This window comes from Equus caballus, chromosome 5 (genome assembly GCF_041296265.1).
Source record: "Equus caballus isolate H_3958 breed thoroughbred chromosome 5, TB-T2T, whole genome shotgun sequence".
Lineage (NCBI taxonomy): Eukaryota > Metazoa > Chordata > Mammalia > Perissodactyla > Equidae > Equus > Equus caballus.
The window spans coordinates 9,645,184-9,662,263 of record NC_091688.1 but is presented as its reverse complement, the minus strand read 5'-3'; the positions used below and the strand labels follow the sequence as shown (position 1 = coordinate 9,662,263).

General features: G+C 35.8%; 1 protein-coding gene across 10 annotated transcripts in view; it reads left to right on the top strand.

Annotated features, from left to right (window-relative positions):
• RC3H1 (ring finger and CCCH-type domains 1) overlaps nucleotides 1-17,080 on the top strand; it is a 72,309-nt gene that overhangs the window by 46,512 nt on the left and 8,717 nt on the right. For all 10 annotated transcript variants that reach the window (XR_011439016.1, XR_011439017.1, XR_011439018.1 and 7 more), the window contains exons 8-13: nucleotides 3,747-3,865; nucleotides 5,357-5,469; nucleotides 9,446-9,724; nucleotides 10,060-10,274; nucleotides 12,464-12,834; nucleotides 13,331-13,498. Coding sequence is in view for 7 of the 10 variants with exons in the window: in XM_070267718.1 (XP_070123819.1) it covers nucleotides 3,747-3,865; nucleotides 5,357-5,469; nucleotides 9,446-9,724; nucleotides 10,060-10,274; nucleotides 12,464-12,834; nucleotides 13,331-13,498 (1,265 nt within the window). In the remaining 3 variants the exon portion in view is untranslated. The remainder of the gene's footprint in view (nucleotides 1-3,746; nucleotides 3,866-5,356; nucleotides 5,470-9,445; nucleotides 9,725-10,059; nucleotides 10,275-12,463; nucleotides 12,835-13,330; nucleotides 13,499-17,080) is intronic.

The window sequence follows — 17,080 nt, the reverse complement described above, 5'->3', positions numbered from 1 at the left end:
ATCTCACTCCATCAAATATCCTCTCTTGCATCTTTACTTTGTCAGCCCTTTTCATGCTCGTTTTCCTTGACCTGAAAATCACCCAACCTTCTATTTTTTGCCTAATACTTACATCTAAGATATTTTAGCTTGTATCCTGTTGCTGTCCCTGTGTTTATTCCTATTACTAAACTAAAACTGAACATTCACTAGTAATTTCCCAGTTTCTCATTTCAAAGTCTTCTTCTTAGTCCTAAAATTACTTGATTTGTCTTCAGCATTTGATAATGATCCTGACTGCTTCCTTGATATAGAATCTCTCTCGTTCCCTTATCTTTTTATAGCCTCATGGTTCTCTTCTGACCTATCTGATTGCTGCTGCTGTCTTGGTAGCTCTTGCCTCTCCTGCCCACTAGGGAGTAGACTGGTGTGTTCTTGGAGTTTTGTTTTCTCTACACTTTCTGTTGATGGTGATCATTCATTCCCAGTGTCAGGTATTATCTCTTTATAGATAATAGACTCCCAGATGTCTCTATCACTATATCTCTTCATTACTCCAGACCCAATTTCCCAAATGCTTTCTGAGATTCTTCATCATCTCCTCTATGTGTTTCAGAGTAAACTCATCTTTACTTGATACCTGCTCTTCCTCCTGTGTTCTGTCTCTGTGTAAATGACCTCATTCTCTGAGATGCGTAAGCTTAAAACCTGAGTCTTTTGTCTTACCTCATATCTTTTCTCCTCTCACTTGCTCTACATACTATTTCCGACAACAGGACCTATCTGTTCTTCTTTCACCATATCCCTGCATCCTGTGCCTATTAATACTGCCTTAGTGAAGCCCTCATTCCTTTTCCTGAGACTAAATGCTTTCCATTTTCCTATACTCTTTTAATTCTTCCCATCTAGTCTGCTTACTGCTGCAAAATAAATCATGTCTCTGATCCTAATGTCTGCACTCAAACTTTCAGTGACACCCCACTGCTTATAGAGTAAAGTTTGGAATTCTTGGCTATGGCATTCAGAGCCCTCTAATTTCTTATCAGCCTACCTTTGTAGATTTACTGCCAAAATTACTTGATCAGACCAGATCAGGTCTATTCCTAGAACACAGTGATTTTTTTTTCACTTCTGTACTTTGATCATTCTAGCAATCAAAAGATTGCTCACTGCCACGTCAACCACCAACCTATCTACCTGCATCTGTGCCAATATATTCTGCTCTACTTGTGTCCTAAAAGTGGATAAACCGTACTCCTAGCTAAGGCCACCCTCTCCTCACATACTGATATCATCTTGTCAAGTATATCCCTCCCATATCCTCTGTTTCTTAGATCATCAGTTTTCCTTCTCTACTAGAGTATTTGTATCAACATACAAACGTACTGTTATTCCTCTCATCATAACCCACTTTTGACACCATTTGACATTCACTTCTTACTCCATTTCTCTCCTTTTTGTAGCACTCTCTTGAACTCACTCCAATCAGGCATTTGTCTGTACTACTCAATCAAAACGCTTTTGATAAAGTCACAGATGACTTCCATGTAGCTAATTCCAAACGTCATTTCTTGGTTCTCATTGTATTTGACCTGTTAGCAGCATTTAACAGTGTTGTTTTATGATTGATGGTGTGTTTTAAAATCTGTGAAATACAGTACATCTAGCCCAGACCTTCTTTGTGAATTCTTTTGTATATCCACCTGCCTGCTCAACATGCAACAGCTCTACTTGAATATTTAATAATTTCAAACTTAATCTGTTCAAAAGTGAATTCCAAATCCTTCTGCACACACCCATTCCTGTTAGTGTCAACTCTATCCTTCCATTTCCTCAGTCCAAACACCTTGGAGATATGCTCAACTCTTCTTTCTCTTATAAGGCACATCTGATTTATCAGCATATCTTGTAGGCCCTACCTTTAAAATCTATCCAGAATCCCTACCTGTCACCTTTGCTGCTACCAACCTCATCTCTGTGGATTATGCAATAGCTGTCTATTTTCCGTCTGGTTTTAGCATAGGAGTCAGAGTGATTCTGTTACCCCTCTGCTCAAAAATTCTCCTGCACTTTCCATCATTCAGTAAAAGCCACAACCTTTACCATGACATCCTGGGTCTCACATGATCTAGTCTTCCTTTACCTCTCTCCAACCTTGTCTCCTACTCTTTTTCCACCTAATTCATTCCTCTCCGGTTTCATCACATGGATCATGCCAGGCATGCTCCTGCATCAGAGCCTTTGCACTTGCTGTTCCCTCTGCCTGAAATGTTTTTCTTCCAATCTGTCTGCATGGCACACTTTGAAACCCTTCTTTCAGGTCTTGAATCACATGTAACCTTCTCAAGGAGGCCTTCTCAGGCTACCCTGTCTAAAATTTTACACATACCTTCCCACTCCCCTTTTTTGCTCTGTTCATTCAACTCATCATTATCTAAATACTTCATATTTTGATTATTTATCTTATTTATTTTCTGGCTCCTCTCCTTGAATGTAACAGGGATTTTTTTCCCCCCTGAGGAAGTTTTGCCCTGAGCTAACACCTGTTGCCAATCTTCCTTTTTTTTGCTTGAGAAAGACTAGCCCTGAGCTGACATCTCTGCCAGTCTTCCTCTCTTTTGTATGTGGGTTGCCACCACAGCATGGCTGATGAGTGGTGCAGGTCCACGCTTGGGATCTGATCCCACAAACCCAGGCTGCCCAAGTGAATGATGCATGTGGAACCTAATCACTGTGCCACAGGGCCAGCCCCTGGAGATCTTTGTTTTGTTACTGCTTCCCCAGCAACTAGAACAATACCTGTGACTTAGTAGGTGTTCCAAAAAATACTTTTTTGTATGACTGTTCTCTTCACCTTCTTTACTTCTTCATTCTTTTTTCCTCTGGAAATCCCACGTGTCCTTCAAAGCCTAGTTCAAATGCCATCACCTAGAAGTCTTTCAGAAGGTCTCCAACAGGAAGTCATCTCTACATCTGTGTTCTCACTTCATTTTATATTTCTTTTAGAGAATATTTTATACTTAGCCTTATGGCTAGTTTTTCCTTTATAAAATCACAGTGCTGGTACTGGACAAATACTTATTAAATGAAGCAGAGGATGTAGAGCAGAGTTGCTTTATATAATAGTTTTTTTTTTTTAACTTTTTAAACATTCTGTTTACCAATACTTGATTTATACAGAATTTCAAAATAGACATTACAGGTGGCTGACTGTATCAATTTGTGTTTCGTCCATATTGTGTTGGTCTGTACAATATTTTAAATTTTTCAGGTGCCAACACTTAAAAACTGAGTAATTTTACATAAGAATCTCAAATTTCAGCTTTCCCTGGTATGTCTTTCCACCAGCTTTCCCTGGTGGTATATCTGGTACTGCTGGCCTTGCATCTTCACGTAACGACAGTCAGCTAAAGTTGAATTGTAGCCATAACTTCAGGTGTGAGACATATCTGCATTTCAAAATAGTCCCTATCACTCTCTCTTGTCATTTCCAATACTGAGGGTCTAATGACAATTGCCATTTGTTGGCTGGCCTACTTAATTCCTTTCTGTTACCTTCCTTGTCATTATTTTAGTTCGCAACCCCTCTTTAAAAGAATATGTCCATTCCCTTAAAATGATGTTTAGCTGAATAAGCTGTTACCTGAAAAGCTATATGAACCTTAATCTGATTTCACTGTAGTACCAGCATTAACGCCTTTATTAATTTAATATTGGGCAAAACATTGAATAGCATAGTTATAAAAATTCTTTTCTTTGTTGTGTAGATGCTCCTCCTCCTACTTGGGAACAGCTAGAAAATGGGCTGGTTGCTGTGCGTACAGTGGTACATGGGCTGGTTGATTATATCCAGAACCACAGCAAAAAAGGAGCAGATCAACAGCAGGTAAGAGAGACGTTGGAAACCTAAAAGTAAGCCACTGTGGGTATTCTTACAGACACTAACAGAGCCAACGAGATCACATGAATACTTTGAGACTGACTGTAGAAACCGTAAATTAGCTCAGTGTGGTTAGCAGCCAGTTACTGGATTCGCCTAGTAATTTTATCTGACAACAGTGGAATGAAATCATCTTTGTTGGTCTAATGTTGTGCTAGAATCATTTTTCATGTTGGATATAGCAGCATTTGATTCTGTGCTAAAAGTTATTTCATTTAGATAAAATTATTCTCTTTGGTTACTGTTACATTTCAGTTTGACAATAGGTATCACTGTCTAGGGCTAATGCTCTCTCTCTCCACTACTGTTCACATATTTGTAAAGGCTTCTTCTGTATTAGTAGTTTAACATTTTTCATGTATAATATCTGTTATGCCAGTGAGCCAAATTTTACTCAAATATTTTTCAATGAAATGTATAGCAGTACAATATAATAGCTTATGTTATGGCTAGAGTTTTTCATTTTACTCCCAATAATTTTGTTTTGCCATCTGGATTTATGTTAGGTTCACTAGATTTTTTATTTTGTAGTAGTAAGCTTGAGAAATTAAAACTTTATTAATTTATCTGGCTTAAGTAAATATTAACAATAGATTGTGCAATATTCCTTTAATCTTTGAGAGGCAAGAAATATTAAAAATGTCCTGCTAAGTAGAATAATACGGATATGATTTTCCTAATCAATCTAAGCACAGATCAGAGCTTTATTTTATGATTAAGAAATTAGAAACCTATTTTTAACTCCCTTTTCCATTAGACATCATGAAGAATGTAACAAAAATAATATTAACTTGTAAGTTCTGCTAATAAATGAAAAAATACATTAAATTTGATTTAACTTAGTGTTGTGTTTGATATCTCATTAACTCCCAAAAGCATCCTCCTGCCTTATCCCTGAGTTGTAAATAATAAGCTTCGTTTGTACTTTTGGGGATATTTTAAGTCCTTGGTATATTCTTCTGCATGTCAAGAATTGGTTACAGAATATTCTTCAGTGAAAGGGCCTATTGTAGCTTTGTGGTGTGTTATTAGGAAACTTAATTATAGGTATAGCTATACTGAACATTGTCCAAAACAAATATTAGAAGAGAGTTTAAACATTTGGAAGTCCTAAACCCCAGTGGTTTGTCCATTGTAAAATCTGGAAAGATCAGAGCCCTTATGAGATTTGATCAAGAACTTATATAGTGCTACATGTTTGAGAATTAATACCAACATATCAGAAAAATCAGGACTAAATTCCTTTTCATTAATTTATTTGTTTTTGGACCCTCTGAGACTTCAGACAAAATGACTTTCCAGGACTTTGCTCTGGCAGTCAACATAAGTGTGTGAATTAGTCTGAGTTACTCATCTAGATTATCAAGATTCTAAAATGGCAACGTAGAATTTACGTCTTTTCTTTTTTAATGCCTAATATTTTAATTTTGTTTTTAGCCCCCACAGCATAGCAAATACAAAACATACATGTGTCGAGATATGAAGCAGAGAGGAGGATGCCCTCGGGGAGCCAGCTGTACGTTTGCACACTCACAAGAGGAACTGGAAAAGTAAGAGTGAAAGTCATTAGACTCAGCCTTCTCCTAGCTTGTTATAGAATAAGGTAGAATCATTAAGTAGAGTAATTTGCTGCCATTGAGAAATGCAGAAGGAGTAGTTGTATTCTCTTTATGGAAATGTGTATTCTCTTTATGGAACAGGAAATGTTTAGAAAGTAATACAGAATTTTAAAAAAGAAAACTGAAGCAGTTTCTTCAGCTTCCATTACATTGTGCCAACAAATAGGGAAACTATGCTTAACTAAATCTAGAAGTAAGTCATTTTCACTTCCCCCAAAGAATAAAAATTTTAAGGATTTTCATAAGTTTTAACTGACTCATTTTAAGTAATTGAATAATGCATTTCCAGTGGAAAAATTTGCCCTTTGCTCTATTCAAGAAATAATTTTATTGCCAGGCTAAGTTTCATACAGTTTCATAGATTCTTTCAAATTTCAAGGACCAGATAATTCCAACGATGTTAAATTTTCCAGCACATAGTAGAAAGAAAGGAAAACCTCTTCATTTTTTTAATAAAGCCAGTGTAATGCTAACACTAAATTTGACAAAGATAGCACAATTAAAGAAAACTGAAGGGGCCGGCTCCGTGGCCGAGAGGTTAAGTTCGCACGCTCTGCTGCGGCGGCCCAGGGTTCAGATCCTGGGCGCGGACATGGCACCACTCGTCAGGCCACGTTGAGGCGGCGTCCCACATCCCACAACTAGAAGGACCTTCACCTAAGATATACAGCTGTGTACAGGGGGGGTTTGGGGAGCTAAAGCAGAGAAAAAAAAAAAAAAAAGATTGGCAACAGTTGTTAGCCCAGGTGCCAATCCTTAAAAAAAAAAAAAAGAAAACTCAAGATCCATCTCACATATTGATATTTTTTAAATCCTAAATATTAAAACTTAGAATTCAGTACTACATTAAAATAGACACCATGAGTAAGTGCGAAAGTAGCACAGTATAATTACTATAGGTTAGAGAAGAAATACCATGTGGTCATATCCAAAGACGCCAGAAGGCATTTGAATAAATCCAATGTCCACAATAGGTCAAAATCCTTTAAGAGAACAAAAATATCATAGATACTTTCTCAACATGATAATTATATCTCAAATTAATTGTATCTCAAAGCCAACAGGATAGCATGATACTTATAAAATATTAGATTCAGTTTCGTTAAAGTCAAGAGTAAGGCAACATTTTCTCCTAGTAAGACTATTATTTAACATTCTGGAAGTAGTTGTTAATATAGGTAAACAAGAAAATAGCTGTAAAATCATTATATGGAAAAACTCAAGAGAAGTACCAGAAACAAAAGAAATGAGAATTTAGTGATGCAGCAAATCAAAAAATTAGTTTACAAAAGTGAATTGCTCTCATATAAACTAAAAAGGGAAACATAACCAGTTAAAAAGTACAGTAAAATTAAAGATCCGTTTCACATTAGCAACACCAACAAAAAAGAAGTACCAAATAATAATCTGATAAGAAATGTTCAGGAATTAGTAACCTACCTAGGAATGTAAGAGAAGAACTGAAGAAATGAAGAAACATACTGTGATCTTGAATAAAACTTGGCATTATAAAGATTTTATTTTCTCTTAAACAGTAAATTCAGTGAAATCCCACTTAGAATCTTAACATGATGATTATTGGAACTTAACGAAATCATTCATTTGGAATAATAAATACTTGCAAATATCCAGGAAAATTCTGAAAAAGGAAATCTTCAACAGAGACTAGGCTAATAACTGTTAACCTAAATTATGAGCTAAGGTGAAGATAAACACTGTGGTATTAGCTTAGGAGTACACAGATCAGTGCAGTAGAATAGAAAATCTAGAAAGCGTTCCAGATGCGTATAGGAACTTAGCATGTGTACTAAAAGTGGCATTTCACATCAATAACAAGAAAGATGGTGGTGAAACAACTGCTGTCCATTTAAAAAATAATTAGAACTGGATTCTGACCTTTCTACCAAAATGAACTATAAATGTATCAGATTTAAGTATTTAAGAAGGAAACCATAAGGTACTTATAGATTGTTGTTGTTGTTGTTGTTGTTACATAATCTTATAATAGGAAATGGTTTTTTGAGAAGGACAACCCAGCATCTATAAAGAAGAAGATTGATGAATTTGATTACATAAAATTTAAAACTAAGATATGGCCCAAACACCACAGTTTAAAAAAAAAAGACAGATTGGTGGGGAAATCACATATAGAGGGCTGATGTCACTAACATAAAATGAGCTGCTACAAATCTGTAAGAGAAGAACCAGTAGGTATGTGGATCATGAACATAAATAGGCAGTTCACAGAAGAAATACGAATAGCCGGTAAACATGTGAAACTTTGTTCACCTTCACTAATTGTTAAAGAAAAGCAGATTAAAACAAAATTTGATATTTTTGAGCTGTCAAGTTAACAAAAACTGATACTACCCAGTGTTTGATGAGATATTTAAAAAGACATTTATTATCCGTAGAAGTTATAATAGTTTTGGAGCATTATAACAATTTCCAATGTTATATTAGACTTAGCAATTCTTCTGGTTACTCACAGAAGGGTACAAGTACATGCGCTTCATTACCTGTTACTGCATTGGTTTAATAGCAAAAAATTAGAAACGACCTGCAATGTACTGATATAGGGAATATCCCAGATTACAAAGTGGAGGAAAAAAATTACCAAGCAATCATATATGACCCTATTTCTGTAAATAATAGTCTTACATACATATGACTATTAAGCCATTGTATGGAGGGAAAAATCTGTATTATTATATACCAAATTAACAGTGGTTACTCCTGATGGGTAGTTTTTACCCCTAGAAATTTGTCAAACATGGGAAACTTTTGGAAAAATAGCATTAGTCTTATGAGGGTTTGTCTTTCAAATTAGTTTTTTAAATGCACTAACAGTTGCAAATAGATTTACTTTCATTATCGAGGAACAAGGATACTAGAGTCTGATGGCTTAATTTTTTTTGCTGTGGTGAGATTAAGAATCTACATGCCTTTAATACCACAGCATCTGCTAAAATTTAATCATTATTCTATATTGCTTATATTAACCCACTTTTTAAATGATTTCAGTTTTGTGTAGGCACGTATAACATCAGCATCTCTGAATCAGATCTGATACAAATTACTGTTCTTAGTTATTTAAAATTTTTAATGGAATAAATGGTCAATTTTTCTCAGTGCACGCTGGCTTTTTGTTTTATTCTTAATGTGTAATATAGGCTCACAGCCCAAAACATTTAGGGGGAAGCTAAAGTAAAATATTTCAGAAGCTGTCCTCTAAAGATTTTTCTACCCCCTCCTCCAATAAGTTTTAGAAGTAGAAATTTCAGTAAAAGTAAGTTATAGTACAAATATTAATTAGCATGATTTGTAATGTTACAAATACAGTCAGCCCTCTATATCCAGGGCTTCTGCGTCTGTGGATTCAACCACCCTCAGATTGAAAGGCCTGTGGTCGTTGCTTGTATACTGAACGTGTACAGATTGTTTTTTCTTGTCATTATTCCCTACACAATATGGTATAACAGCTATTTACGTAGTATTTACGTTGTATTAAGTATTAGAAGTAATCTAGAGATGATTTAAAGTGTACAGGAGGATTGCTTGGGTTATATACAAATACTATGCCATTTTATGTAAGGGACATGAGCATCCTCAGATTTTGATATCTGTGGGGGGCCTGGAACCAGTATCTTGTGGATACTGAGAGACAACTGTATTCGTTATGAGGAATTTTATACTTAGTGTGTTTTGCTTGAGATTTTATAGAACACATACACACACACACAAACACACAAAAGTTCTCAAGTTGATAGCTAGAGCCAGTGTTTCAGGAGAATTTCTAGAATATAATATGCTTGGAATCTTTTCCTTTTGTATCTGTTTCTTAAATAGGTTTTAGGTCTTGGTTTTGGTTTTGTAACTTTGGTGTGTGCCTTTGGTTTTTATGTAGATTTCGTAAAATGAACAAACGCCTGGTTCCCAGGAGACCCCTGAGTGCTTCTTTGGGTCAACTTAATGAGGTGGGCCTGCCTCCAGCAGCTATTCTTCCAGATGAAGGTGCAGTGGATCTGCCTAGCAGAAAACCCCCTGCTCTGCCAAATGGAATTGTGTCAGCAGGGAATACAGCACAGCTGATTCCACGAGGAACGGATCCCAGCTACGATTCTAGTCTGAAACCAGGAAAGATAGACCATCTGAGCAGTAGTGCCCCTGGATCCCCCCCTGACCTGTATGTTGTTTTTCCTAACTTTTACTTAAAGTTTCTTCTTAATAAACATAAAGTAGAGGGAAGAAAGGATAATCGGTGTTTTGTTTTTTAAAAAACTCATTTTAGGGGCTTTATATTGTTGTTTTTTCTATCTATTTCCTGTGCTAGTGACTTTTAAGACACAATTAGCATAGGTGAAATGAGATCAAAGGTTGCAAATTTTGTACAAGGAGAGACTGTTGGAAGAAACCAGTTTCCCAAATTGTGGCAATTTTTTTTTCACATTTAGCAATTTGTGTACATTAGAAGTATTTTTGAGACCTTCAACTTGACTTGCAGAATTTTATTCCCATTAGGCTGGAATCTGTCCCTAAGAGTATATCTGCCTTACCTGTGAATCCACATCCTGCACCTCCAAGGGGGCCAACAGACCTGGCTGCTATGCCTGTCACCAAACCACTTCAGATGGTCCCACGAGGTTCTCAGTTGTATCCAGCACAACAGGCAGACGTTTATTATCAGGATCCTCGAGGAGCTGCTCCACCATTTGAACCAGCACCTTATCAACAGGGTAATGGTCTTTCACTGACGTCACTCACTTTTCTTAGGAGTTATGAGAACTATTCCAACTAAGAGTGATCATTTTTACAGTAGCCTCCTTAAGATTAAATTAATGCATTTTTTAATACTTTGGGAAAAACTTGAGATTTTATGTGCAACTAAATAGTACAAAATATATGAAGTAGCAAAGCTATTTTTATAGCCTTTTGCCCTAACTACTAAAAGCAGTTGTATATTAAATATGTTCATATATTTATAGAAATAACAAGTCACCCAAGTAGACAATGGCAATTTGCTAAGGCAGTATGTATTTCCTGACCAAAATTTTCTTCAAGCATGAATAAAGACTTTAATATTACAGTGAGTATAAATTAAACCCACACAGTACATTTTTCTTCCTTTCAGTTATCACCTAATATTTTTCTGGGCCCTGTAATATATATGAAAAATTGCAGCCTGTATACTTTTAGAGCATTTGTAGTGTAGAACCAATATTAGTAAAGAATAGAAAACTATTTATGAGAGTATGTATATGTATGTGGGAGTGTGTGTATGTATGTTAAAAATTAAGTGTTCAGTTATGGTAGTTAATCTTAGTGTGGTAGAAATTAACTACAAGACTCAAGGGAGATGATTGAGAACTTGGGGAATCAAAAAGATTTTATGGGGCCGGTGGCTCAGCAGTTAAGTGCACACTTCCACTTCGGCAGCCTGGGGTTCAATGGTTCAGATCCTGGGTGTGGACATGGCACCACTTGTCAAGCCATGCTGTGGCAGGCGTCCCACATATAAAGTAGAGGAAGATGGGCACGGATGTTAGCTCAGGGCCAGCCTTCCTCAGCAAAAAGAGGAGGATTGGCAGCAGATGTTAGCTCAGGGCTAATCTTCCTCAAAAAAAAAAAAAAAAGACTTTATGGAAAAATGCCCTAAATAGAGGTATTAGAAAATAGAAAGGAAAATTTACAAATGGATTGCAAAGAGAGTCTAGAGTCAAGGAAGAGTAAGGAGACTATTGTTAATGCAAGTGTGATTGCTGAGGCCTGGATTAGTATAGGTTAGAAAGAATAAGAAGGGATTTTAGAAAATAGACAAATTTGAAAAATTAGCCAGTTTTAATGATAATAGTAGGTGTGGAGAATGAAGGAGAGATGACAACTGAGGTTTCACAGATAGAATTCATATGAAAAAAATGTACACTGATTTTTAAACTAAAGTGTTGGCGCTCTCTGTCAGAGACGGTCTAGTGCTATTATTTTTTAACGTGGGATAGATTAAAGATGTTCATTTCCTTTTCCCAAGGCTGCCTTAATTTTGAATCAGAAATGTCTTCTCTACTTCCAAAAAAATAGTTTTAAATTGATATGGCATTATTAATACATGTAAAAATATAAAAGTTGATTCATATCTTCCTTTTGACCATCCGTTTCAGGAAAAACCTGACGACTTTTGTTGAGGTGACCTTAATGCACTGTATCAGTCAGAGTTCAGCTGCAGATAGCAGAAGGCATTCTAGCAATATGAAGCAGAAAGAGGTTTAACGCAGGGAGTTTAAGTGCCTCCAGAATCAGTGGAAATGCTGGGAAGGCAGGCTTAAGCCAGGCCGGCAGGAATGAGTCCCAGAACTAGCTGCGGGAAGAACCTGTTAGAGTGAAGACGCAGTAGAAACAGGAGACATCCGCCCAACCGCTACCTCCAGGATCGCGGCACTTGAGGCCAGTCTAGATCGGGAAGCTCTTGCTACGACTGTGGGCTCCAGAACTCCTAGAGCTGTGAAGTAGCTGCTAGGTGTGCACCAGCAGAATGGATCTTTTGTGTGCCACATCTCTTTCCAGTTAATTCAATTTCACACTCAAAACATGCAAACGAGTGATTTGTGGAATCTGAGCCTCAGAGAAGTGCAGTTTTTTGCTTTCCAGTATTTGCACTGCATTAACACACACCAGAAAGATGAGCAAACAATTGAGAGAGCCAGTCTACTATTGTAGGTTATAAATAGATTAGTTTTTTCAATGACTTTTAAGGATAATTTTTGCTCATTATTTTTCATAAAGCTAACCTGACTACATGAGCAGAGGGGAAAACTTCTAAAGAAATGAGTGGATTGTTAATTCTTTAGTTTTGAACTATTTTAAAAGGGAAAGTATTACATAGAAAAATAGGTTAGTTTATTGCTTTTGGTTCCTCTTTTGTGTTGTACAGGTATGTACTATACTCCACCCCCGCAGTGTGTGTCCCGGTTTGTCCGACCTCCACCATCTGCTCCTGAACCTAGTCCTCCCTACTTGGATCATTATTCACCCTACCTCCAAGATCGTGTAGTAAATTCTCAATATGGCACACAGCCACAACAGTACCCTCCTATGTACCCACCACACTATGATGGCCGTCGAGTATACTCTGCTCAGTCTTATGCAAGAGAAGAGATTTTCCGAGAAAGTCCTATACCTGTTGAGATTCCACCTGCAGCAGTACCATCGTATGTACCAGAATCCAGAGAAAGATACCCACAGATGGAGGGTTACTATCCAGTGGCTCCTCATCCAACTCAGATCAGACCTTCGTACATCAGAGTATGCTGTTTTTTTTTTCTTATTACATAGATTTAATTTGATTATTGCTTGCTGTGATTTTTTTTTTTTACCTTTTTGCCATGATAATAACTCTTTGATCAATTCTTTTTTATAAGAATGCTTCTCCCCTGTTTTTTGAATCTTTTCATAATTTGGATCGGTTATTACTTTTTTTTTGTTAAACTGTTAAAGGGAAAAAAAATTCCTACCCCAAACCCACTAACCCTCCTTAGTTTCTGAACTTTAGATGATTTTATTAACATTTCTAGATCTATTTGGAAGTTATGATCTCTGGCTAAGAAAAAGAAACTTAAATTTAGCTCTTCGGGAAATCCTGAGAGGGTTTTGGGATTTTCTTTTGCTTTGTTTTATTAAGTCTTGGTATTTCCATGTGTTAAGATGAATGTAAAAGCTGCTTCTTACTTGAAATGTGTGCTAAATGAATTAATGTGTTCTCGAGTTCTTTTTCAACTTTTACTAATCTTTGCCTTTTCAGGAACCTCCTTGCAGCCGGCTCCCTCCTCCTCCCCAGCCCCATCCTAGTCTAGATGAGCTACATCGAAGACGAAAGGAGATAATGGCCCAGCTAGAGGAAAGGAAGGTTATCTCTCCACCTCCTTTTGCACCTTCACCAACATTGCCTCCTACCTTCCACCAAGAGGAAGTAAGCACATCATTTTTAATCTCATTTTATAAATTTTTCCTTTGTTGGTGGTTTGTTGTGTCCCGTTTAAGTAATCTTTGCCTATTCCCAAGGTTATGAAGATATTTTCCTGTGTTTTCTTCTAAAAGGTTTATGAACCATTCAGAATTTATTTTTGTATGTAGTGTGTTAGGAGTCAGGATCCATTTTTTCCCCCAAAAGATACCTCATTGATCCAGCATCATTTAATGAAAAGACCATCATTTCCCCAGTGCCCTGTAGTCATCTTTATCATAATCAGGTCACCTTTGTCATAGTCAAGTAACTGTATATCTTTCTGGACTCTATTCTTCTATCTTGTTTCATTGATGTATTTTTCTATTCTGGCACCAACACCATATTGTTTTAGTGTAGTTTTATAGTACATTTTAATATGTGGTGATGTATGTTTCCTAGTTTGGTCTTCTGTAGGATTACGTTTGCTCTTCTTGATTCTTGGAATTTCCAAACGCATTTTAGCATCTGCATGTTGATGTCCATGAAAGTATCTGCTGCAGTTTTTATTAGGATTACATTGAATCTCTGGATTTGCACTGTCCAGTATGGTAACTACTAGCCACATGTGGTTAATGAGTGCTTAAAATGTGACTAATCTGAGTGCGGATGTGCTATAAACATAAAACATACACTGGATCTGAAGATTTAGTACCCCTAAAGAAGTAAAATATTTTATTAATATATTTCTATTAATTACATGTTAAAATGATAATACTTTGGATGTATTAAATTAAATAAAATGTATTATTAAAATTAATTTCACCTGTTTTTATTTTTTGATGTGGCTACTAGAAATTTTTAAATTACATATGTGGGTCTCATTATATTTCCACTGGACAGTGTTGTTTTAGATCCATTTGGGGAGAAGTGACGTCTTTCCAGTATTGAGTCTTCAAGAACATGGTGTATGTTCCACTTACTTGGATCTTCTTTAATTTCTCTCAGTGTCATATATCATATAGTTTTCAGTGTCTTGCATATCTTTCATTAAACTTATTCCTAGATAACTGATGTTTTTTGGAGCTATTATAAATGGAACCCTTTCTGAAATTTCATTTTCTCTTTGTTATAGAGAAATTAAGTAGATTTTTGTGTATTGTTCCTTATATTCAGCAGCCTTACTAAATTTCCTTATTAATTCTAGTATTTGTTAGTGGATTCTTTTGGATTTTCTATGCATACAGTCATGTCCTCTATGAATAATGACCATTTTACTGTCTTCTTTTCATCCTTATATCTCTTCTTTTTTTACCTTGTTGTGCTGGCTAGATCCTCCAGTACACTGTTGAAGAAAAGGGATGATAGCAGGTATTCTTGACTTATTTCCAGTCTTTGAGCGAATGGAGCTTTTAATAATTCACCATTACAATGTTTGCTGTAGGGGTTTTTGTAGATAATCTTTATCAGATTAATGAAATTCCCTTCTGTTCTTAGTTTTAGACTGTTTTTATAAGTAAAACGTCAAAGATTTATTTAACTGAAGAATGAGAAAAACAGCAGGATGCTAAAATTGATCAAAGAATAGGACAGGTTAATATAGGTAGTGAAAGACAGAAAAAAAGAACACTGAAAGTTGCTAGAATAAACTGGTTAATGTAATGCAGAGCAATAAATCATAATTTGGGGGCTCATCTTCCTTGTATTTCTACAAGACAGTGCTGATAGTTATCTTGAATGAATGTTGTCTTACTTTTTAATGTCTACAGGTTCTATAGTGGTGTTCATTTTTCCCCTTCTGATATTGGTAATAATTTTTTCTTGGTCAGTCTTGCTAGGGATTTATCACTTTCGTCTTTTAAAAAGCCAGCTTTTTGCTTTGTTAATCTTATTTATTTATTTATTTTGATTTACTGATTGTATGTACTGCCTCAGCTTAGAACATGCATATATGTTTTTTTAAAAAGTCAAATAGATTCTCCGCAGGGTTGCAATTAATGCTGTGTAAGGAAAATGTCTTACATCCTTTACATGTAGAATTTTGATTCTAAGCAACATTGCTATCTGACAAATTATGAATAATAAGCAATGAAAATTGAAAACTTAAGTGCATCGCATAGCATATAATAAACAGTAGTCTTTTGAGTCCATGAAAGTGATCTACTAGCTTTCATATCTAAACACTTTGGATGAATTTTCCACAGTTCATGTGGGTTAATAAGTAAAGTTGTAACATCTTCTATTGTGATTTTACTTGTAAAGTATGACATTACATGATAGTTGTTTCAAAAACTATATAGTAGAGACACCCTAGAATCTTATTATGCCATACTGGTTTTTTAAATATGGAAAGTAATATGACACTGTGAAAAGTGAGCTAGTTTTGGAATCGCATTTATTTATCTTTGAGGTTCAGCTGTGTCGCTTAGTCTGCGATCTTTTGTAAGTTGCTTAGCCTCCCTGAACCCTGAGGCTCAGGCTTCCCCATTTGTAAAGCGGGTGCAATAAAGCCTACCGCATAGAGGTGTGGTGAAGACTAAATAAGGCATAAGGCATCTGGCACATAGCGGGCGTTCAGTAAATAACAACTGTTTGTATTTTTTATTCTTTTACTTCAAATAAATATTATAATAATGCCTGGCTGTTAAGGAACTTTATCTAGGATTATTTTAGTTACTGACATACAAAGCTATATATTTAAACATCAGTTCTGACTATAAGCAACCTACTATAGTTGTACTGAATTTATGCATTATAAAAATACATAACATAGAAAGTTCTCAAAACCCTATTTTCTATATCACTGTCAGTTTATTATATGTTTCGCCTTTGTATATGTATTTCAACTTTTCTGGCATGAACTAGCATATCATTATTATTTTTTAATGGGATCATTTAGTAGTATATCTTGAGATTTTGTTTGTGTCTTTTGCGTTCTTTTTATTTTTCTTCACTGTAACGAATTGTTCTGGATGTCTTCCTATGTCAGTGTATAAATTTATCTCGTTCTTTTAACAGCTGCATAATACATTATAGTTGGAAGACATACTCTTGTTAGTAGGTCATGTCTTTAAGAAGCTAGCTGTTCTACATGAAGTTTGTGAGTGGAGGAGAAATAGAAGATGGAATTTTTTAAATAGAGGTAGGACAGAAAAAGAAAGAGGTTACAAACAATAAAAACAGGAGTTATAGTTGAAAATGAGTATTTGTGAATAGCAGACCCTCTGTCAGTGCAGAAGACCAATAATGATGATTCAGAAAGGACAAGATTTTTCTTAGTATAGGGGGAGGCACAGAGCCACTTAAATGTACCAGTTGCCCCTAGGGTATCATCAGTGTATGTATCTGTGGTAAAGCGAAAGCAGAATTAAAGTTCTAGTTCCAGCACTGCCCTATACTGGTATAGCTTTGGTCAGATCACCAGTGTGTCTCATGGACATGAGGAACATATAAGATGGTGTATATAAAAGTACTTTGAAAACTGTAAAATATCACACAAATGTGAATGCTGCGATTTTAGTAAAAGTACCTTAGACCTAGAATAGCTATTCTCTTATTACCTAATTTCAGAACTCATCCTGAGAAAATAAAATTAGGCATCTTATCCTT